This window comes from Myxocyprinus asiaticus, chromosome 11 (assembly GCF_019703515.2).
Source record: "Myxocyprinus asiaticus isolate MX2 ecotype Aquarium Trade chromosome 11, UBuf_Myxa_2, whole genome shotgun sequence".
NCBI classification, from domain to species: Eukaryota; Metazoa; Chordata; class Actinopteri; order Cypriniformes; family Catostomidae; genus Myxocyprinus; species Myxocyprinus asiaticus.
In genome coordinates this window covers 23,140,603-23,164,339 of record NC_059354.1, presented here as the reverse complement: position 1 = coordinate 23,164,339, position 23,737 = coordinate 23,140,603, and the positions used below count along the sequence as shown (strand labels likewise).

Genomic DNA, 23,737 nt, shown 5'->3' with positions numbered 1-23,737 from the left:
ATCTCAACATCATTAGAACTCAGAGAACTCAGAAGTGCAGAATATGCAAGGTTATGAAAGAACTTACAGTACCAGGAGCCTTTTTGTCAAGAACAGTGGTACTTCCCAGCTGTACTTCCCAGAACAAACCAAGGACTCATGCACAACTATCACAAAAGCCTAAAGACAGTACTTGATGCTGGAGATGGCAATACACAATATAAAAAAATAAATCATTTTTGTTACTTCAATTTTTATTTTGTCTTGTGGAATATATGTAATTATCTGTTAGAAAGCAAAAGCAAGTTTTATGGTCCCTTTAATAAAATAAATAAATACATAAAACCCTTTGTAAAAAAAGTTTGTAGGCCTATATCAAAAACATTTTATAAATAAAATATAGTAATAAAATAAAATAGTAAATATAAAAATGCTTAAAAGTATATAATAAAAATATAAAATAATAGCCTTTTTTGTAAAGCACTTTTCGCAATATACTGTATATTGTTTCAAAGCATTTTGCTTACTAGTTTAATGTTTTGGTGTTTGATATACATCTGAGTGAACAACACTTTAACTCATCTAGGCTGTGGGAAAAACGTGTATGGAGATCTACACTTATTATTTTTGGAAAACCCCTGACTGGTAAACCATATATATTAAAGATTACTACAAACTACAAATGACAAGCTTATTTATAAGAATGTTTTTAATAATTTTCAGATCATATACTGTATGCTTTGGGAGCATTACACAAATAATAGCCTCTTCAAATAATTTTAGTTTTCAACACTTCAGTAGTAGTTTTGACAGCTGTAGTTGTCTTTTTAGACTTGGATTCAACAGTCTGCGGTGATCTGGTGAATAGAGCCCACAGTAGGATGCATGGCCAATCAGTATGGTGACTGTACACTCCCTTCTCAAGGAGGTACTGACAGCCACGGTAGTTTGCGTGCTCAAACAACATGCAGGGACCTTCATGGATCTTGCAGGAATGGATCTCTCTGCAGAGGAAATGTTCCTGAATGGACGGGGTGTTGTCTGTGACCTCCCATGTTTGGCCATCAAAGTTGGGCCTCTCATAGAGTTTTAGCTGTCCTGTAACCTGAGAATAAGTGGAAACCTCTGTTGTTATGGTCTCATTTCCAATCAATGCTCTGATGAATCATGTTTCAATGCACACACCTAGCCACAGTTTACTTGAGAGTAATTTAAATTGATCATGTGTGGTGCCATGAAACGTACATGTCTGATTAGACAACATGATTTGACACAATCATTGAAGCCAATCCAATGATGATAATCTGGATATTCCCCCGGGGCCAGGACATGCTGATAGCCCATGTAGTTTGGTTGCTCATACAGGACCCAAAAGCCACCCTTCACCCTTGCAGAGATACAACGGCTAAAAAAAGAATGAAGGTCACTTTTGTCTCCCTTACACTCATAGGATCTTCCCTGGAAGTCCCTGTCTTTGTAGAACACAGTCTGTCAGAAAAAACACAATACTGACAGTTTACATTGTGATAAAACATAATACCAGACTGCAGGACACAGACGTTCAGGGACAAAGAGGCACTTACACTCTCATTCGTTATTGTCAGATGTGAAATGTTGGATAGAAATCCATGCCTTAGTCTCTTTATACAGGTTCAGAACAAAGGAACAGGTTGTAAAATAAATCAAATATTTTAATCAGCAATTCAAAATAATTTATCTAAGCTCAATGTATTGTTTTAAAGCACTTAATCATTCTTTAAACAATAAAAACATTCAGTTAATGAATGATATAGCCAACACTGACAAGTCACTATTAAACAAAGTGTTAGCCTTCACCTAGCCTGGCAAATTATTTAGGCTATTATACTACAAAAACTTCTGTGTGTATTACATTAAAATGTTTGCCAACAGAATTCTCACATTTTGGCCCCAACAGAATCACTTAAGTGAGTTGGCAACCATGTGCCTTGTTAAAGAGGATTGAAAGGTTATACAGTATTTAATGAAAGTAAATGTAATTTGTTGTGATCATCTTAAAGTTTTGAACACTGAACAGACTTATAGAAAAAAAAATCACAAATGAGATATCTTTTGTGTCAGTTGTTTGTCCTACACAGCAATGAGATTAAATTGAGTGCAAATGGAGACTTTTCCTTGTTTCCTGCTTCCCAGACATTTGTCCTGAGAAAAAGACCCCAGTAATTTTACACAAGTCTCCTCTGGTTTCAGAAAAGATATATAAAATGCCTCAAACTGTCCTCATATTTGCCAAGATCACAGTCTAAAATGAATCATCAGACTTTTAAACATGAACTCAAAAACTTCTTATCAAAGTCTCCAAAGACCAAATTATCTGAGCTATGCTATCAACATTCATTTTATTGCTGTATACACTAACATCATGGTTACTGGTGTAACTTCCGTTCCCTGATGGAGGGAACGAGATGTTGGTGTCGATGTAGTGACACTAGGGGTCACTCTTGGGAGCCCGAGACACCTCTGGTCTTTGATAAAAGGCCAATGAAAATTGGCGAGTGGTATTTGCATGCCACTCCCCCGGACATACGGGTATAAAAGGAGCTGGTATGCAACCACTCATTCAGATTTTATGCTGAGGAGCCGATATAAGGTCCGGCCATTTCAGCGGGTAGTTCAGCATTGTGGCAGGAGGGACACAACGTCTCGTTCCCTCCATCAGGGAACGGAGGTTACACCAGTAACCATGATGTTCCCTATCTGTCACTCACTCGACGTTGGTGTCGATGTAGTGACACTAGGGGTCCCTATTCAAAACGCCACAAGGCTGAACTGTGTTACGTGAACTGGCGGTGTGTGGTGGGCAGACTTGCTGTGTGCCTCATAGCCAGCACACCAGGTCGACACGTAACCTCCCCCGACACAGTTATGAGTGTCGAACGACCTTTTCTGGGGACAAGTCGACTACCCAAAGATAGAGACAGGCTTAACCCAGTCATGGCCTCTTTTCCCCTTCTCTTTTTCCACTCCCTAAAAAAGAAGGGGATTATCCGACTGGGCCGCCATGTCTAGTCGGGGGGTGTCCCTCCCAAGGGGAAGACACCGCGGAGACCACACCTCGCCCAAAGAGAGGGGGGGATATTTAAGTGGAAAAATACGTCACATGGTCTTTCCAACCATGTGGAGAGCCTTCAAGGTAGATCCTGCCCAATGGGGGAGGAGTTACTACAAATATGGAGACTGGGGCAGAGGGGCTCTGCCCAAAGAAGACGCAGTTTGCCAGCAGGGAAACGAACTAGCAGAAGATATACATCGCATGGGGTTAGCCTTACAGGGAATCGCCACATGCGGAGCACCTACCCCAGAACCGGGCTCTTAGTTAGCGCGAGTACTGGGCTGGCAGCGAGTCTCTCCGAAAACTCGACTGCCACAGGGCTCGGAGGAAGTCAACCAGGGAACAAAGTTTGTGAACACTACTGGGAATTAATGGTGCACATCTTCAGCTCCAAGGGAGGTGGAAGGCACTATGTGCAAGCAATACACCCAGCCAGCTATCCCGGGCTTATCTGCTTGTGTTGCATGCCACTACCTGGGACGAAACCGGTTCCACCCGGAGGTTGTAGAACCTTGCACAGGTGTTGGGTGTTGCCCAGCCCACTGCTCTGCGAATGTCTGTTAGAGAGGCACCCCTGTCCAGGGCCAAGGGAGCCGTCACACCCCTGGTAGAATGGGCTGGTAGCCCTACCGGGGGCGGCATGTCCTAGGCGACATATGCCATAGTTATGGCATCAATGAGCCAGTGGGCAATCCTCTGCTGGGAGACAGTGCTTCCTTTCCATTGTGCACCAAAGCAGACAAAGAGCTGCTCAGAGATTCTAAAGCTCTGCGTGTAATCCAAATAGATGCGTAAAGCGCGCACCGGACACAGCGACGACAGGGCTGGGTCTGCCTCCTCCTGGGGCAGCGCTTGCAGGTTCACCACCTAGTCCCTAAAGGGGTGGTGGGAACCTTGGGCACATAGCCCGGTCAGGGCCTCAGGATCACGTGAGAGTAACCTGGACCGAACTCCAGGCACGTTTCGCTGACAGAGAATGCTTGTAGTTCACCTACCCTCTTGATGGAAGTGAGTTCAGTCAGGAGGGCAGTCTTCAAGGAGAGTGCCTTAAGTTTGGATGACTGCAAAGGCTTAAAGGGGGCTCTCTGTAGACCCTGAAGAACTACAGAGGTCTGATGAGGGAAGGATGCGCGGTCTGGAGGGATTCAGCCTCCTGGTGCCTCTTAGGAACCTGATGATCAGGTCGTGCTTCCCTAAGGACTCACCGTCGACTACGTCATGGTGTGCTGCTATGGCAGCAACGTACACCTTCAAGGTGGAAGGGGACAGCCTCCCTTCCAACCTCTCTTGCAGGAAGGAAAGCACTGATCCAACTGTGCATCTCTGGGGGTCTTCCCGACGGGAAGAACACCACTTAGCGAACAGACGCCACTTAAAGGCATACAGGCGCCTCGTAGAGGGGGCCCTAGCCTGAGTGATCGTGTCTACCACTGCAGGTGGGAGACAGCTTAGGTCTTCCACGTCCCGTTCAGGGGCCAGACATGGAGATTCCAGAGGTCTGGGCGCGGGTGCCAGATGGTGCCCCTTCCCTGAAAAAGAAGGTCCTTCCTCAGGGGAATTCACCAGGGGGGAGCTGTCGCGAGGAGCGTGAGGTCCGAGCACCACATCTGGGCGGGCCAGTAGGGTGCTACCAGGACGACCTGCTCCTCGTCCTCCCTGACCTTGCACAGGGTCTGTGCAAGCAGGCTCACTGGGGGAAACGCATTTTTGCGAATGCCAGGGGGCTGTGTGCCAGCACGTCTATGCCGAGGGGGGGCCTCGGTCAGGGCGTACCAGAGCGGGCAGTGGGGAAGATTCTTGGGAAGCGAACAGGTGCACCTGTGCCTGTCGAATCGACTCCAAATCAGCTGGACTACCTAAAGGTGGTGTCTCCACTCTCCCCTGAGGGTAACCTGTTGTGACAGCGCATCCACTGTAGTGTTGAGATTGCCCGGGATGTGAGTGGCTTGCAGCGACTTGAAGTGCTGCTGACTCCAGAGGAGACGACGGGCGAGTTGTGACATACAACGAGAGCGCAAGCCACCTTGGCAGTTGACATATGCTAGCATTGTCGTGTTATCTGTCTGAACTAACACGTGCTTCCCCTGGATCAACGGCCGAAACCTCCGCAGGGCGAGCAGAATTGCCAACAACTTGAGGCAGTTGATGTGCCAATGCAGTCGTGGACCCGTCCAGAGGCCGGCGGCTGCGTGCCCATTGCAAACAGTGCCCCAGCCTGTTTTGGAGGCGTCTGTCGTGACCATGACGTGCCTGGGGACCAGTTCTAGAGGATCACCTGCCCGTAGGAATGAGAGGTCGGTCCAAGGGCTGAAAAAATGGTGACAGACCGACGTAATGGCCACGCGGTGTGTCCCGCGGCGCCTGGCCATCTTGGGACTTGAGTCTGGAGCCAGAGCTGAAGTGGCCTCATATGCAACCCGAGCGGGGTGGACACCGCCGAGGATGCCATATGCCCCAGGAGCCTCTGAAAAAGTTTCAGTGGAACCGCTGTTCTCTGTTTGAACGCCTTCAAACAGGCCAGCACTGACTGGGCGCGCTCATTTGTAAGGCGCGCCTTCAAGGAGACTGAGTCCAACTCCAAACCGAGAAAAGAGATGCTCTGAACCGGGAGGAGCTTGCTCTTTTCCCAGTTGACCCGAAGCCCTAGTCGGCTGAGGTGTGAGAGCACCAGGTCCCTGTGTGCGCACAACACGTCTCGAGAGTGAGCTAGGATTAGCCAGTCGTCGAGATAGTTAAGAACACGAATGCCCACCTCCCTTAACGGGGCAAGGGCAGCCTCTGTGACCTTCGTAAAGATGCGAGGAGACAGGGACAGGCCGAAATGGAGGACTTTGTACTGATACGCCTGACCCTCGAACGCGAACCGCAGGAAGGGTCTGTGTCGAGGAAGGATCGAGGCGTGGAGGTACATACCCTTCAGGTCTACTGCCGCGAACCAATCTTGATGCCGGACGCTCGCCAGAATGCGTTTTTGCGTCAGCATCTTGAACGGGAGTCTGTGTAAAGCCTAATTCAGAACTCACAGGTCCAAGATTGGCCTCAACCCACCGCCTTTTTTTGGTATGATGAAGTAGGGGCTGAAAAAACCCTTCTTCATCTCAGCTGGAGGGACAGGTTCTATCGCGCCCTTCCGTAGGAGGGGAGCGATCTCCGCGCAAGATAGCAGCGTTTTCGTCTATCACCAAGGTGAAATGGACACCGCTGAATCTGGACGGATGCCCGGTGAAGTGAATTGCATAGCTGAGTCAGACGGTCCGGACCAGCCTTCGTGACGGATTGGAAAGCACAAGCCATGTGTCCAAGTTCCGCGCAAGGGGGACCAAAGGGACAACGTCATCAGACGTACCGGCAGGTGGGGCCTTGCGGCGGGGTGGAGCTCGAGGTGCCACACCATGTCATGGCCATGCTGAGTCTGAGGACATCAAAGCACTTACCTGGCTCCTTGTGACCACCCCGGAACAGCCTGGGACGGGGGAGCAAGAGGCTTGTCCTCGTGACCCGTGGAGATGTCACATTGGGGGCGGATTTGTGCCACAGCTGGGCGCTCAGGGGCGGGAGACCGCCGCTGGAGTGCCAGACCTGCCAAATAGAATGGTGGACGGTGGTTGTGATGATGGCCATACACACCGGATACGTGACCCAGGGAACAAGGAAACTGCTCTTGCTGAGCTCTTGAGTACTGCAGCCACTTGGGCATGCAGCGCAATTAAATGCAAAAGGTAACAAAAAGATGGAGATCTGCTTACCAGCTCCAGAGCAGCAGGTTTCGTTGTCCCTGGGTCGCCTGTCTCAAGGGCGCTTTGAAGCCTTTCACGGGTTCTGGGCGCCGTGAGATGGGTGGCATCTGCTTCCTGTGGTGGGCGCCACGCCAGGGCCGAAGGGGCGGGCTGCGGCAGAGCCGGTGCAGTCACCGCAGGGGTATGCCTTTGGCGATGAGTAGACGGAGTGCGGGATCTTGAGCCGCACCGGGGCAGGATATGCCGGCTAGCATCCATCTACTGCTCTACATTGAAAACTGCTTGGCAAAGTCCTCGACGGTGTCGCTGAATAGGCCCACCTGGGAAATGGAGGCAGCAATGGGAAATGAGTCCTGTCGGCCTCACCCATCTCGACCAGGTTGAGCCAAAGGTGGCGCTCCTGGAACACTAGTGTGGCCATCGTCCGCCTGAGAGACCGCACCGTGACCTCCATCGCTCAGAGAGCGAGGTCGGTTGCTGAGCGCAGTTCCTGCATCAATCCCGGGGCGGAACTACCCTCGTGCAGTTCCTTTAGTACCTTGGCGGACTTGCAGGAGAGCCATGGTGTGCAGAGCAGAGGCGGCTTGTCCAGCGGCACCGTAGGCCTTGGTCGTCAGAGATGACATAAACCTACATGCCTTGGATGGGGGCTTTGGGCACCCGCACCAGGTGGCGGCGCTCTGCGGGCATAGGTGCACCGCGAGCACCTTTATCCACCGGGGGATTGCCGAATAGCCCTTGGCCGCCCCACCATCGAGGGTAGTGAGGGCGGGGAAGCTGAAAAGATTGGGACCGGGCAGTAAAAAGTGCATCCCGCGACCTTGTCAGCTCTTCATGCACTTCCGGGAAGAAAGGAACGGGGGCAGGGCGTGGCTTTGAGCGGTGCCGCGAGCCCAGGAACTAATCACCGAGCCGCGAGGGTTCATGGAAGAGCATTGAGTTCCACTGTAGCCGACGCTCGCGGCTGCCCGGGAAAGCATGTCGTCATCTCCACGTCAGCCTGTGACTGGGCAATCGACCCCGAAGGGAGGAGCCCAGCTGAGGCTTCCGACTGGACGAGCCCGCTCTCCAATGCTGCGCTCGAGAGCTCATCACTTTCGCGGGCTCCGAATAAGAGGTCGAACTCGCCGTGAGACGAGCCGGCGGACTCACCCGGAAGCCCGATCGGGGCAGACGAGCCTGCTGGGGAATGGAAGGTCCGCGGGGGGATACCAGGCAAAGGCGGTCCCATTGGGGTCCCCAAATCACCCCCAGTGCTAGCTGCGCTGGCCTCATACCCGTGGGTAAAAGGACCGAGGCGGGAGCCTCTGGGGTGGGGTTTCTTACGAAGGCGAGCCGCGACCGCAACGTTGCCATGGACATATTCTCGCAATGAGAACATGACCATCCACGAACGCTGTCTCCGCGTGAGCAGTGCCCAGACATGAAAGACAGTGATCGTGACCATCAGAAGTTGAGAGATAATGAGCGCAACCAGGAATAACACACAATCGGAAAAGCATCTTTAAAGAGACGCGTCTTTAAAAAGACATTCCGTGTGTGCGCTCTTTTAGAGAAATATATACTCTTTTAGAGGGGAAAAATGCTCTTTCAGAAAATATACTCTCTAGTTTTTCTGCCGAAGCGCCCAGGGGCGTTCTCTGCAGTGCACCAGTGCAGAGGAGGGAGAAGCCGCTGAAATGCGCCGTCAGATCCAGCAGAGGTGAATGAACAGTAGTATTCAGCTCAGTGAGCATGACCGTTCGGCTCTGAAGAGAAAATCTGAATGAGTGGTTGTATACCAGCTCCTTTTATACCCGTATGTCCGGGGGAGTGGCATGCAAATACCACTCGCCAATTTTCATTGGCCTTTTATCAAAGACCAGAGGTGTCTCGGGCTCCCTAGAGTGACCCCTAGTGTCACTACATCGACACCAACGTCGAGCGAGTGACAGATAGGGAACTGTAGCTATAACAAACAAAAGTCAAATATTTCAATATGAACTCAGGCATTTCTGATTGAAGTCTTCAAAGACCAAATAATCTGAGACATGCTATCCGCATTCATTTTATAGCTGCATACTTCTGTATGTCTGTATGGTGTATGTACGGTATGACAGCTGTATGTGAACAGTTGTCTCATATATCTTTATTTCTCCAAAGGAATTTTATGAGAAACATCTGGAACAAGGTTAATGGCTTAAAGAATCATAACTGAGAACTCAACAAAGTATAGTATGTTGCGACTGAGCAACCACTGAGCAAAAAAAATTTACCTATTGGATATTTGCAATACTGTGCAATATTTTATCAATGAAAAATAGCAATACAGTACATTAATAGAATGCCTTTGATGTGCCTTTGATTTATACCTCAGCCTGCATTCGAACATGCCATGAATAAACCTTATAGGCTACACTTATCTTTGAGAACGTCCTGGTTACTTTCGTAACCTCCGTTCCCTTATGGAGGGAATGAGACATTGAGTCAATGTAGTGACACTAGGGGTCACTCTTGGGAGCCCCAAACACCTCTGCTTTTTGAAAAAATGCCAATGGGAATTGGCGAGTGGAATTTGCATGCCACTCCCCCGGACATACGGGGATAAAAGGAGCTGGTATGCAACCACTCATTCAGATTTTGTACTGAGGAGCCGAGACAAGGTCCCGGACATTTCAGTGGGTAGTTCAGGGTTGTGGCAAGAGGGACACAACGTCTCGTTCCCTCCTTCAGGGAACGGAGGTTACGATGTAGTGATACTAGGGGTCCCTATACAAAATGCCACAACTAGCTGAACTGTGTTACGTGGACTGCTGGTGCGTGATGGGCAGACCGCTGTGTGCCTCGTGGCCAGCACACCAGGCCATCACGTAACCTCCCACAACACTCTTATAAGCGTCGAACGGTCCTTCGGGAACAAGTCGACTGCCCAAAAAATAGGGACAGGCTAGCGCAGCCGTGGCCTCTTTTCCTCTTTTTTCTCCCCAAAAAGAGTGGAATTTTTAACCAACTGGGGGCCATTAATGCCTACCCAAGGGGGGAGGAGTTTCTACAAACATGGTGACCGGGGGCAGAGGGGCCTCTGCCCAAGGAAGACGCAGTTTACCGACAGGGAAACGATTTAGCTGAAGATATCACATGGGGTCACTTATGGGGTACCACCACATGTGGAGCACCTACTTCAGTACAGGGCCTAATTAGCACCCATACAGGGCCGGCAGTGAATTTCTCCGCAAACTCGTCTGCCACAGGGCTAAGGAGGAAAGTCATCCAGGGATCAGAACTTGTGAACATGACTGGGAGTCAAAAGTGCACGTCTTCACCTCATGGGAGGGGAAAGGTGCTATGCGCAAACGGTATAACTGACCAGCTGTCCCAGAACTTACTTATTCGGACCTGACAACACAAGGGATGAAACCGGCTCTACCCGGAGATTAATAATTTAAACGATCTTCTCTTTATAATAAAAGTCAGGTATACAGGATAAATTTAAGCAAATACGCTGGTTTCTTGATCGTAGTACAACATATGACATACAAAACATACAATAGTGCAACATAACAGTGCAGTGCAACAGTAAACTGTCTAGTATAGTTCGGTAGTATGAAGCTGTATGTGTGTATCAGTATGCTATGTTAGCTGATAAATAGTTTTAGTTTAGTCTCAAAGTTTGTAGTAAAACAATCATAATGGTGCAATTTTAATTATGCTACCTCATCTGTCAGCATGATGTTGGTGGATCACATTCAGTCTCTTTGTACGTTATGTCATTGTTTTGGCAGGTGCTCACTCGCTCGCATCCCTATGGAGTGTGTGCATGAGTGCGAGCAACAGGTAGCTGGCTGCAGTTTACTTAACGGCCACAGGTGTCATTAATCACAAGGGTTTCTGAATCTTACATACTGCACCTTTAAGAATACCATTTATCAATCAAAAACTTAACGCGTGGTGCACCAATCACAAGGGAGTGGCACACATGTGCTTAATAATGGAGAATTGAGCTTAATATTAGCAACCGCAGAGGTCATTCCCAAGTCTCATCCCATGTACACAACCACGGAGGTCGTTTCCGAGTCTCTTCCCATGTACACGACCACAGAGGTCATTCCCAAGTCTCGTCCCATGTACACAACTACGGAGGTCGTTCCCAAGTCTCTTCCCATGTACACGACCACGGAGGTTGTTTCCGAGTCTCCTCCCATGCCCACGACCACAGAGTTCATTCCCAAGTCCCATCCCATGTACACAACCACAGAGGTCATTTCCAAGTCTCATCCCATGTACACGACCACGGAAGTCGTTTCCGAGTCTCTTCCCATGTACACGACCACAGAGGTCATTCCCAAGTCTCATCCCATATACACGACCACGGAGGTCGTTTCTGAGTCTCTTCTCATGTACACGACCATAGAGGTCATTCCCGAGTCTCTTCCCATGTACACGACCACGGAGGTCCTTCCCGAGTCTCATCCCATGTTCACGACCATGGAGGTCGTTTCTGAGTCTCTGCCCATGCCCACGACCACAGAGGTTGTTCCCGAGTCTCATCCCACGTTCATGACCACGGAGGTCGTTTCCGAGTCTCTGCCCATGCCCACAACCACGGAGGTCGTTCCCGAGTCTCTGCCCATGTTCACGACCACAGAGGTCGTTCCCAAGTCTCTTCCCATGTACACGACCATGGAGGTCGTTCCCGAGTCTCATACCATGTTCACGACCACGGAGGTTGTTTCTGAGTCTCTGCCCATGCCCACAACCACAGAGGTTGTTCCCGAGTCTCTTCCAATGTTCGTAACCATGGAGGTCGTTTCCAAGTCTCTGTCCATGCCTACAACTATGGAGGTCGTTCCCGAGTCTCATCCCATGTTCACGACCACGGAGGTCGTTCCTGAGTCTCTGCCCATGTTCACGACCACGGAGGTCGTTCCTGAGTTTCTGCCCATGTTCATGACCACAGAGGTCGTTCCCAAGTCTCTTCCCATGTACACGACCATGGAGGTCGTTTCCAAGTCTCTGTCCATGCCCACAACTATGGAGGTCGTTCCGAGTCTCATCCCATGTTCACGACCACGGAGGTAGTTTCCGAGTCTCTGCCCATGCCCACGACCACAGCGGTCGTTCCCGAGTCTCTTCTCATGTTCGCGACCATGGAGGTCATTTCCCATTCATCCAGGACTCTTTGTCTCGAGCCTGTTAGTTTTGTAGTCCTTTGTAGTTTCTTTTCATAATTGGTTTTCCCCTGATTGTTTCCCCAGGTGTTCCTTGTTTTCCCTTGTGTATTTAAGCCCTTGTTTTCCCCTGGTTCTTTGTCAGTCTTCATCTATATTATGCTGTGCTTTGTTCCCTGTGTTTTGTTTCGTTATGTTCTGAGTTACCTGGTTTACCTTTGTTTTATTAAAAAGCTGCATTTAGATCCTCATTCCTCTCCTGTCTCGTCGCACCCTTGAAAGGCTGGTTTGGACCATCAGACTGAATTTTTTATATATCTAGAATAGGAAAATAAATATATTTTAATAATAATAATAATAATAATAATAATAATAATAATATATATATATATATATATATATATATATATATATATATATATATATATATATATATATATATACTTATCACATTGAAAAGATAATCAATAATATGAAGCTAACACTCATCACCTTACAGTTTGATCACAGCTACCTTAAATCTCTACTATAGCTGCCTTTAAAGGACCATATCTGTTTTAATACAAGTTGACAAATTTCACCAATATCTAATAACAAAAGTGCTGAATGTAACAGTGGTAAGGAGGTTAAACTTATATTTAAGTATGGTCCTTTAAATAATAATTTATTTGAGGTATTTGCCTATTTTAATGTAAAAAAATAAAATAAAATAATAATGGATAGGTGCAATGAACACAACATACCGTGGACACCTGACATACTGGGTACTGGTGATTCAAGCTCTCTTTCCTCCCTTTCAGTGTCTGAGCTCTCCCTCTCTAAGCCCTCTATCTTCCACCTCATCGCTCACTTTATGCTAGATTTCTTCTGTTTTTCACTTCTTTCTAGCTCTTTGTCCATTTCTATATTTCTTTCTTCCATCTCATCCTCTGCCTTCCACTCTCTCAACTGCTTTTGTACCTTTCTCTCTCATATCTGCACCTTCCACTTGTGCATTCTCTGTCACTGCTTTTCCTGTTCTTTTTGGTTTAAAAAAACTCTGGATGTCAGCCTTTCTCTTTATAGTAGTGTTGTGCAAGATGCAACGAGTTTGTACTTAAGACTACCTATCGCCACTTGTTTTATTTCCTAAATGAATACAAATTACACATTACAGCATTACTGAGGGATTTCAAATGCATTTATACAATATTTTTATATGGATTGCTGCTCTAACTACTTAAGATAGCATTTATTCATTTAGTTCTTGCTAACGTTAGCCCACAGTTTGCACAAGCCTGCTGTTTAGTTGTTATCAAGCTAGAAGGAAACTACCCTAGACAATGCCAGTAATACATTATGAGTAAATTGTTTATCATATTATTTAGCCTACTTTACCATTTATCTGTAAAATATGACAGTAAACTAGTATCTGATTTTGTTGATGTGATCTTCGACTTCTGAATACACAACACCGTGTCTCCGTCATGTGATGTCACTTGCCAAAACTTCGGACAACCCTTAAAAGCGCAAGCTGATGGACTGAACCAATTTTGAGCTGCAGGGGTGCATGATACCCCACTTTCAAAAATAGTTTAGAGTTAAGGCTTTGACATGAAAAATCGCATAGATAACATCAGCATAATATACATACATTTATATTTATACAAATGCTGGGGTGGCAGATGGGGTGGCAATGCTTTCTCTGAGGGTGGCAGTTGCCACCCCATGCCACCCCGGTAGATCCGCCTCTGCCAAGCAGTATACTTGGGTTAAAATATCAGATTCTATAGTCACTGGAGTGAGATTAGATAGAATATATATATTAGCAAATCAGACAATAACAGAGTTATGAATACTTGTATATTTCTAAATGGGTTATCAGACCATCATATGGTGACTTTAGATTTTAACATTACAGTAGTACCAAGACCAAAGTTTTATTGGCATTTTAATGTAAAGTTATTACAGGACAAGTCCTTTTCTTTTTTTCTTTTCATTTTTCTTTGGGGGGGGGGGGGGGGGGATCTGGAGGCTGAGAAAGAATAACTTGACTTAATCTGACTCAACAGTCGGACGTGGGAAAAACACAAATTAGAGTTTTTCTGAGATTAATGAAGTAGAGAAAATGATTGATGTCAATGATCATGTTTTAATGAGTGGTTAAAAAAAGAAACTGGAGTTGAGGTCTTTGTTGGAGGAAAGCAGAAACAGTGCATCGGTCAGAGCCAGAATTTCTTCTATTAAAGAAATGGATGCTCCTACCACTTATTCTTATTTGGACTTGAACATAAAGTAACGCAAAAGAAACATATGCTCCACCTCAGGAGATAAAATGGGACAATTACTTAAGATCCTGTTGAAATGAGAAGGATGGGCATGGACTTCTATGCAGAGTTATTTGGAAAAGTTGGCTGTGATGCTGGAAGTATGGACCAGCTTTTAAGAGAACTTCCTAAATTGAAACCTAAAGACAAAGAGTCACTGGATATGATTATTTCATTTGATGAACTGTCAAAGTTTGTTCAACAGCTTTCAACAGGGTGGGCACATGGAGTTGATGGTTTACCTGCTTAGATTTATAAGACTTTATGAGTGTTTTAGGTGAAGAGTTTTATAATCTAATTTGTGAATGTTTTAAAAAGGGCATTTTACCAAACAGCTGTCCGCGGGCTGTGTTATCACTTCTGCCCAAAAGTGGAAAGTACTGGCAAAAATAAAATGGGGTGCACATTGCACTGTCCTTTTGCAGCTATACAGACTGTTGGTCCGCTCTCGACTGGATTATGGGTGTATACTTTACAGTTCAGCCAGAAAAATCGTACCTACAAATGCTGGATACTGTACATAATCAAGGATTGAGACTTGCTTTGGGAGCCTGCAGGACTTCTTCTATACAAAGTTTATACACGGCAGCAAATGAATCACCTCTTCAAATTAGACGCCTGAAATTAGCTCTTCATTACACTGTTAAGATAAAGACAAATCAACACAACCCAGCTTACATGCCAATTTACCATCCACAGGATTTGCATTTATGAGAGCAGACCCAGCTATATCAGACCGTTTAGTATGCGCATCAGAACATATATAGAAAATTTGGACATAAATCTTGATATTCTAAGCCAGACTACCTTCTGCCCAGTTCCCCCTTGGAGTTTAAATAAATTATGCATCAACCTGGAACTGACTTGCAATGAGATGGCTGAAACCCTCCCACATATATATCAACATATCAACAGCATGTCTTTGACGTAAGAAACCTTCACCCCTGCCATAAACCTATATACACAGATGGGTCGAAAATAGACAATCAGGTTTCCGCAGCAGCAATGATTGGTCACCTACACTATGGCATTCGCATTCGCATCCCAGACCAAAGTTCCATTTTTACAGCAGAGGCCCGTGCTCTACTTCTGGCTCTGGAATATATTAAAAATGCAAAAGAGCGGAAATTTATTGTACTCACTGACTCAAAATCCTGTCTTCAAGCACTGGAATATTTGAAGATGGAACATCCTATTATTGTTGATATATTAATGAAAGCAAATCAGCTGCAGAGAAACAATTACAACATAATCTTTTGTATAGTGGACTTACAGTGGAGACTGATGTGCAGGGCTCTAGCTATAAACAGACAGTATTTGGGAGAGAATGTCCATTTTGGTGGGCTGAAGAAACAGTTAATCATTTATTTATTTATTGTTTTAGGCTAGGATAACTTTTATGAAGATGTTATGAAAGGTTTGGAGAATTTTTTTTCTTAACAATGTTTCATAAGTGGTCCAAAATTATACATGTCAAGAGAGGAGAAAAATATGTCTTTTAAATTTCTTGTTGGGTTCAGCTAAAATAGCTATCTGGAAGACTAGAACATTTTTTGTTACGTATGGGTTCAGTGGATGTAAAGAATGTTATAAGGGAATGATAACCGCTCAAATTAAAATTGGGCATACCTATTATAAATTAGTTAATGATATTGCAATGTTTTCTGAAATCTTGTCTATGAAGAAAGATTTGTGTCAGATTGGGGAGGATGATAAGTTGAATTTTAAACTTGTACAATTTTAATTTTATTTTATCGACATGGGTGTCTTTGCAGGATTGTTTTAGTTGATTGATTATTTATTGCCTATTTAGGAATTATTACTGAGATAAGATATTGATTTAAAAGATAAATGGTTCAATAAAGATCTTGTTAAACCCCCCCCCCCCCCCCCCTCTCTCTTTCTCTCTCTCTCTCTCTCTCATTTTAGGCTGTGATTGCACAATTTAAATTAACAGAAATCACAGACCTGCTTATTCATCAGGTTCCAGGGTATTTGAATGACAAAAAACATTATCAGCCTATAAAGTATAAAAGCCGGCAGTCAGACAGATAGTAGCTGGACAGAATCCCACAAAGACTAGCAAACATGGGCAAGGTATGTATTGGGTGGGCTTAATCCAACAGAGTAGAGCTGCCAAAACAGTAACAACCTCTAAAGAATTATACAATTTTAAGTGTGGAAATCTTGATAATAGTTTGTGATTCATGCATATCTCTCAACAAATATTATTTAACATACGCATATTTAATATTTCATGCATACATGAGTTAAGTTATAATAATCTGGTATTTAATGCAAGCAAAAATACTTACAAAGCCAGTCGCAGAGGGTAGATGTGTAAACATCGCTTAATCAACTTGGATTAAAAAATTTCTTTTTTTTTTTTTTTTGCTAGATCATTTTTTACGAGGACAGGAACTTCCAGGGTCGCTCCTATGAGTGCAGCAGTGACTGCTCTGACATGTCTACCTACCTCAGCCGCTGCAACTCCTGCAGAGTGGAGAGCGGCTGCTTTGTGGTCTATGATCGTCCTAACTTCATGGGAAACCAGTTCTTCATGAGGAGGGGCGAGTATGCTGATTACATGCGCATGGGAATGAGTGATGGCATCAGGTCTTGCCGCATAGTTCCTCAGGTAAGGAAAAAAATATAATTATTGAAATAATAACAGTCAGTCATGAAGCTTTTAATATCGTACTGAAGGTATTGATTACTTTTTCTTTGTTAATTTTACAGTACAGAGGACCCTATAGAATGAGGATCTATGAGAGGGAGAACTTTGGAGGTCAGATGTATGAGCTGACAGATGACTGCGATTCTTTCATTGACCGTTTCCACATGTCCGACTGCCAGTCCTGCCATGTGATGGAAGGTCACTGGCTCATGTATGAGCAACCCCATTTCAGAGGCAGGATGATGTACTTTAGGCCCGGAGAGTACAGAAGCTTCAGGGATATGGGATACAGCAACGTCAGATTCACCTCTGTTAGAAGAATCATGGACTTGTGTTAAATTCACAGTCTGAAACATAAATAATAAAATGAGCATTAAAAAATTTATGTTGTTTTGGCCTGATTTCATTCAACAAAGAGTCAGTGTACCACCAATAAGCAAATCAATTATAATTATCAAAAATCAATTATAAATATTATAAACATTCCTGGATGTCAAAATTGAAAATATATATGCAGATAAGCATTTGATGTTGTGTGGTTCTTTGGCTCCACGTTGTGCATTAAAATAGTTTAACGCACACCTAGCCATGGATTATCCCTTATACATTTTTAAATCATTGTCTATTTGTGAATAGACTCAAATAAGGGATAGTCCCTGGCTAGGTGTGCATTAAACAATTTTAATGCACAGCGTTGAGACAAAGAACCACCCAACATGAAGTGCTTATATGCCAGCGTTGAAAAGTTACAGTAAAGATGTCCTTGATTTTTGCAGAACAAATTTCAGTTGGAAGAATAAAAATTAACTTTATCTATGGGTCATTAGATCTAGAGTTCTGCCCATTTGAAATCAGACACAGAAATAAAGTTGAGGAATAAGTTGACTTTTATTTGAATTAATTAAATAAAAAGCTGTACGAATAATTGGAAAAATGGACATATGTTTTTTGCAGACCACGCACTCTAAAAATTCACTCTGTGAATTTGAATGCACAATCTAGATATATTAATAGCCACAGAATGTAGAATGGTTGGCACTCCTAAAATATGTAATATTTAATTCCTATTCTTTGTCATTTTCACATTAATGAGGAAAAAACAGCATTACGGATGTGACACCTCTCTGTTACGGACATGAGCTGTAAAAGTGACACTTACTGATCACAAAGAGGGAAAACCATCCAAAACACTTTAAAACCTGCAGACTTTGACCTCTGAGACATCGGCATGGTATCCGTTAAGGCTGCGATTTAAGACTGAAATTGCCACATGGCCTTGTACAATTACTAAACACATTTGAAAGGTCACAGTTTCCTTCGCTCTCCTTCTGTGCAAAACATAGCTGAATGTCAAACCATACTTTCCTTACAAGCCCTATGGCTATGTATGAGGAAAGTGCAGGTTCTTTTCTAATTTTCTCCAGGTCAGACTCATTGATACAGGGCTGTTATTATTCAGTTTTTCCTGTAAGGCTTCAATATTGATTAAAAGATGGCATTGCATGAGTTATGATGTTGTTTTTTGTGATATGATGGTTAATCCCGGCTCTGATACTCATCAGACTTGCTAATCTATATTTGCGTCCAGAGTTTGAACACAGGCGTAGAACTCTCGCCATGTCTCATTACGGAGAAGAGCCAAGGGACTTCCAAGGGAAGACAGTCCACTCTGCAGCCATCTTGGAAACGTTCCTGGGCAGCAGTTTTCCATGGATACAAGCAGCATAAAAGTACATCTCCCATCTACTTAAATGGAGAAAGACCATGTTGGCAAGCCAGATGCAGACATAGATTAGTCATTTGTTTTGCTTCTCCAGCTAGAGCCGCTATTTTAGGAATTCATATCTACATCTACATTTACAACATTATTTACATGTACCACCCTGTGATACGCACTTGTGAGTGCTCATCTTTTCATATACAACACAAAATTGAGCAATCTAAAAAACTGGATCCATTTATGTGGCTACTTTAATGAAAGTCATTTTGTCAACTGTAAAAAGACTCAATACAAAGATTTGGTAGACTAATAGAGAAAATCAGATATGGTTCCCAGATGCTCTTTGTATGTCATACTTTTTTGTTGTAATTTTAGCTGTGTATAGAACATTAAGATTAAAGCTGTGTTTTTAGTTTCATTTCCTTGTCTGCAATGATCTGAAAGTATCTGAACAAACACCAATGTATCTGTCTGTTGAGACAATCTGGAAACAAAATTCTTTGTGGCACAAGTAACACTTGAGTGTCCAGAATAAATGACTGACATAGCCAGTCATACAGTGAATAAGGCTTAAGCTTACTCAAGATACCAGTGGATTCACTGTCCACCTCCACCTGCCCTAGTGCCGAGAAAAGCATCAGCTGTCATAAACCCTGGTGCGAATTCTGGTAACCACTTGTAGACTTGTAAAAAAGGATTGCTGAGTAAGGCATTCTAACAATGGCCTATAGATTTTTAGCAATCAAGTCGAGTATAAAAGCCACACAGTATGGCTGTTAAACACTGACATTATAGAAAAAGAGCAAAATCATGGCAAAGGTAGTAGCTTTCTATGCTAAAGAAGACAGATCTTATTGTCTGTTTTTAGTGGTATTATTACTAAAATCAGATTAGATTCTGAATAAACTCTATATTGATTTTCTATCATCCCTAAATGGAGGAATAAAAGCACATTTTACTTTCAAAAGGATTAACAGTTATAATGTTTTGATTATCTGGATCGGTCCATTGTCATTCAATGTAAACGAAGCAAAGTAATGAACAAAGAGATACAGATTCTATTGTCAGAATGACGTTTTGTTGCTACGCCTTTCAGATAATATTCTATGAGGACAGAAACTTCCATGGTCGTAACTATGAAGTCAGCGGCGACTGCCCTGACGTGACCTTGTACCTGAGTCGCTGCTGCTCCTGTAGGGTAGAAGGCGGCTGCTTCATGGTCTATGAGCATTCCAACTTCATGGGTCACCAAATGCTGGTGAGAAGAGGAGAGTATCCTGATAACCAGCAGATCATGGGTATGAGTGACTGCATCAGATCTTGCAGAATGATCCCTATGGTAATAGTAAATTTTTTAATTTTTTTTCATGCAAATTGATAGAACATATCAAACCAGTATAATAAGACTATACGTTTTAATACATTTTTTTTTTCTTTTTTTTCTTTTTTTTCTTACAGCATAAAGGAACATTTAGAATGAGAATCTTTGAAAAGGAGAATTTTGTTGGACAAAAGTACGAGCTGATGGATGACTGTGAATCTATCAAGGAACGTTTTCACATATCCGACTGCCAGTCCTGCAGTATCACACATGGCCACTGGCTTATGTATGAACTGCCCAATTTTGAAGGCAGAATGATGTACATCAGGCCAGGGGAGTACAGCAGCTTTAGGGAAATGGGCCTTGGCCCAATTTCAGTTGGTTCTATCAGACGCATCATGGAGTCCTGTTAAAGGAATTTACACTTGCTTCATTGTTGAAAGAAATAATTCTCATTTGATTTCCATGAAGTTCTCAACAAAGCATGTTGTGAGAAATTAAAACTTGGATAAGCATCTACATATTTCTTGATTACTCATTCTGTGTTGCTATTTAATCTCACACACACACACATACACACACACACACACACACACACACACACACACACACACACACACACACACACACACACACGTTGGTGCAGCTATCCTTATGAGGACTCTCCATAGACATAATGATTTATATACTGTACGAACTATAGATTCTATCCCCTAACCCTCACATAAAACTTTCTGCATTTTACATTTTCAATAAAACATTGTTTAGTATGTTTTTTAAGTGATTTGAATTATGGAGACACTAGAAATGTTCTCATAAACCACATTTATAGCATAATACCCTTGTAATTACCAGTTTGTAACCTAAAAAAAAAGTCCTTGTAAACCACTTAAACCTGCCCCCACACACACACAAAGTCTGCTACACCACCAAATTATTATTTACAAGCATCTAATTAATAACAGTTATGTCTAATTTAAATATTCATTTAATGCTTGATGCCATGGCTCGACATTATTGCTTTTTTATTGCATACCAAGACTGTGGAACACAAACATTGATCAGAATGAATTTCAGGCAAAGAACATTGTCTGAGTACATACTGTAGTTCTCTGCTGGACGTTTGAGGGTACTTTTGACATCTATATAGTGACAGATCTTGCACAAGCATCAGTATTTGATGCCTTGGGAGTGATAACCCATTAGGAATTAAAGCGTTAGTTCACCCCAAAATAAAAATTCTCTCACCATTTACTCACCCTCATGCCATCCCAGATGTATGACATTCTTTCTTCAGCAGAACACAAATTAAGATTTTTAAAGGTGGTCAGAGGTGTTTGGAACAGGCTTTAAGGGATGCTGGAGGTCTCTGCACAAATCTCTTATTGAGAAGCGTACAGTGGACTTACAGTGGAGACTGATGTATGGGGCTATGGCTACAAACAGACAAGTGGTGCACATGAATCCAGCAGTTGGGAGAGTGTGTCACATTATTGGGGCTGAAGAAACAGTTGATCATTTATTTATTTATTTAATGTTTTAGGCTATTAGAACTTTTACATTTTCTAACAAGATGTTTTGAAAGGTATGGAGAAAAATTCTTATCAATGTTAAATAAGTGGTCTGAATTATAGATTTCAAGAGAGGAGAAAAATATGTCTTTTAAATTTCTTGTTGGGTTCAGACAAAATGGCTATCTGGAAGACTAGAACAAATAAAATGTTAGGTATGAGTTCAGTGGTTTTAAATAAGGTGATGAAGGGAATGATAACCGCTCAAATTAAAATTGAGCATACCTAATATAAATTGGTTAATGATATTGCAATGTTTTCTGATATCTGGTCTGTGAAGGAAGTTTTGTGTCAGATTGTGAAGGATGGTAAGTTGACGTTAAACTTGTACAATTTTAATTTAATCGACATGGGTGTCTTTGCAGGATTGTTTTAGTTGATTGATTATTTATTGCCTATTTAGGAATTATTACTGAGATAAGATATTGATTTAAAAGATAAATGGTTCAATAAAGATCTTGTTAAACCCCCCCCCCCCTCTCTCTCTTTCTCTCTCTCTCTCTCTCTCTCTCTCTCTCATTTTAGGCTGTGATTGCACAATTTAAATTAACAGAAATCACAGACCTGCTTATTCATCAGGTTCCAGGGTATTTGAATGACAAAAAACATTATCAGCCTATAAAGTATAAAAGCCGGCAGTCAGACAGATAGTAGCTGGACAGAATCCCACAAAGACTAGCAAACATGGGCAAGGTATGTATTGGGTGGGCTTAATCCAACAGAGTAGAGCTGCCAAAACAGTAACAACCTCTAAAGAATTATACAATTTTAAGTGTGGAAATCTTGATAATAGTTTGTGATTCATGCATATCTCTCAACAAATATTATTTAACACATGCATATTTAATATTTCATGCATACATGAGTTAAGTTATAATAATCTGGTATTTAATGCAAGCAAAAATACTTACAAAGCCAGTCGTAGAGGGTAGATGTGTAAGCATCACTTAATCAACTTGGATTAAAAAATATCTTCCTCTTTTTTTTTGCTAGATCATTTTTTACGAGGACAGGAACTTCCAGGGTCGCTCCTATGAGTGCAGCAGTGACTGCTCTGACATGTCTACCTACCTCAGCCGCTGCAACTCCTGCAGAGTGGAGAGCGGCTGCTTTGTGGTCTATGATCGTCCTAACTTCATGGGAAACCAGTTCTTCATGAGGAGGGGCGAGTACGCCGATTACACGCGCATGGGAATGAGTGATGGCATCAGGTCTTGCCGCATGGTTCCTCAAGTAAGAAAAAAACTTAACAATAATAACAGTCAGTCATTAAGCTAAATGAGTCAGTTCATTTTTTAATATCGTACTGAAGGTATTGATTACTTTTTCTTTGTTAATTTTACAGTACAGAGGACCCTATAGAATGAGGATCTATGAGAGGGAGAACTTTGGAGGTCAGATGTACGAGCTGACAGATGACTGCGATTCTTTCATTGACCGTTTCTGCATGTCCGACTGCCAGTCATGCCATGTGATGGAAGGTCACTGGCTCATGTATGAGCAACCCCATTTCAGAGGCAGGATGATGTACTTTAGGCCCGGAGAGTACAGAAGCTTCAGGGATATGGGATACAGCAACGTCAGATTCACCTCTGTTAGAAGAATCATGGACTTGTGTTAAATTCACAGTCTGAAACATAAATAATAAAATGAGCATTAAAAAATGTATGTTGTTTTGGCCTGATTTCATTCAACAAAGAGTCAGTGTACCACCAATAAGCAAATCAATTATAATTATCAAAAATCAATTATAAATATTATAAACATTCCTGGATGTCAAAATTGAAAATATATATGCAGATAAGCAGATATGCAGATAAAGTTGAGGAATAAGTTGACTTTTATTTGAATTAATTAAATAAAAAGCTGTACGAATAATTGGAAAAATGGACATATGTTTTTTGCAGACCACACACTCTAAAAATTCACTCTGTGAATTTGAATGCACAATCTAGATATATTAATAGCCACAGAATGTAGAATGTAATTCCTATTCTTTGTCATTTTCACATTAATGTGGAAAAAACAGCATTACGGATGTGACACCTCTCTGTTACGGACATGAGCTGTAAAAGTGACACTTACTGATCACAAAGAGGGAAAACCATCCAAAACACTTTAAAACCTGCAGACTTTGACCTCTGAGACATCGGCATGGTATCCGTTAAGGCTGCGATTTAAGACTGAA

General features: G+C 43.2%; 3 protein-coding genes and 1 pseudogene across 3 annotated transcripts; 3 read left to right on the top strand and 1 right to left on the bottom strand.

Annotated features, from left to right (window-relative positions):
* Positions 1-818: 818 nt before the first annotated feature.
* Positions 819-12,797, bottom strand: LOC127447994 (gamma-crystallin S-1-like; annotated as a pseudogene).
* A 3,487-nt stretch (positions 12,798-16,284) lies between these two features.
* On the top strand, positions 16,285-17,320 carry LOC127448331 (gamma-crystallin M3-like). The gene is made up of 3 exons (XM_051710779.1): positions 16,285-16,357; positions 16,659-16,898; positions 17,000-17,320. The coding sequence occupies exons 1-3, from the start codon at positions 16,349-16,351 to the stop codon at positions 17,273-17,275; spliced, it is 525 nt and encodes a 174-aa protein (XP_051566739.1). The 5' UTR covers positions 16,285-16,348; the 3' UTR covers positions 17,276-17,320.
* A 2,135-nt stretch (positions 17,321-19,455) lies between these two features.
* On the top strand, positions 19,456-20,501 carry LOC127448326 (gamma-crystallin M3-like). The gene is made up of 3 exons (XM_051710773.1): positions 19,456-19,476; positions 19,754-19,996; positions 20,116-20,501. Exons 1-3 carry the CDS (start codon positions 19,468-19,470, stop codon positions 20,389-20,391), a joined length of 528 nt encoding a protein of 175 aa, XP_051566733.1. The 5' UTR covers positions 19,456-19,467; the 3' UTR covers positions 20,392-20,501.
* A 1,668-nt stretch (positions 20,502-22,169) lies between these two features.
* LOC127448330 (gamma-crystallin M3-like) lies at positions 22,170-23,215 on the top strand. The gene is made up of 3 exons (XM_051710778.1): positions 22,170-22,242; positions 22,543-22,782; positions 22,895-23,215. The coding sequence occupies exons 1-3, from the start codon at positions 22,234-22,236 to the stop codon at positions 23,168-23,170; spliced, it is 525 nt and encodes a 174-aa protein (XP_051566738.1). The 5' UTR covers positions 22,170-22,233; the 3' UTR covers positions 23,171-23,215.
* Positions 23,216-23,737: the final 522 nt, after the last annotated feature.

Coding starts and splice junctions, on each gene's coding strand:
- LOC127448331 (XM_051710779.1), top strand. Junction 16,899..16,999: donor CTTGCCGCATAGTTCCTCAG/GTAAGGAAAAAA, acceptor TTAATTTTACAG/TACAGAGGACCCTATAGAAT.
- LOC127448326 (XM_051710773.1), top strand. Junction 19,997..20,115: donor CTTGCAGAATGATCCCTATG/GTAATAGTAAAT, acceptor TTTTTCTTACAG/CATAAAGGAACATTTAGAAT.
- LOC127448330 (XM_051710778.1), top strand. Junction 22,783..22,894: donor CTTGCCGCATGGTTCCTCAA/GTAAGAAAAAAA, acceptor TTAATTTTACAG/TACAGAGGACCCTATAGAAT.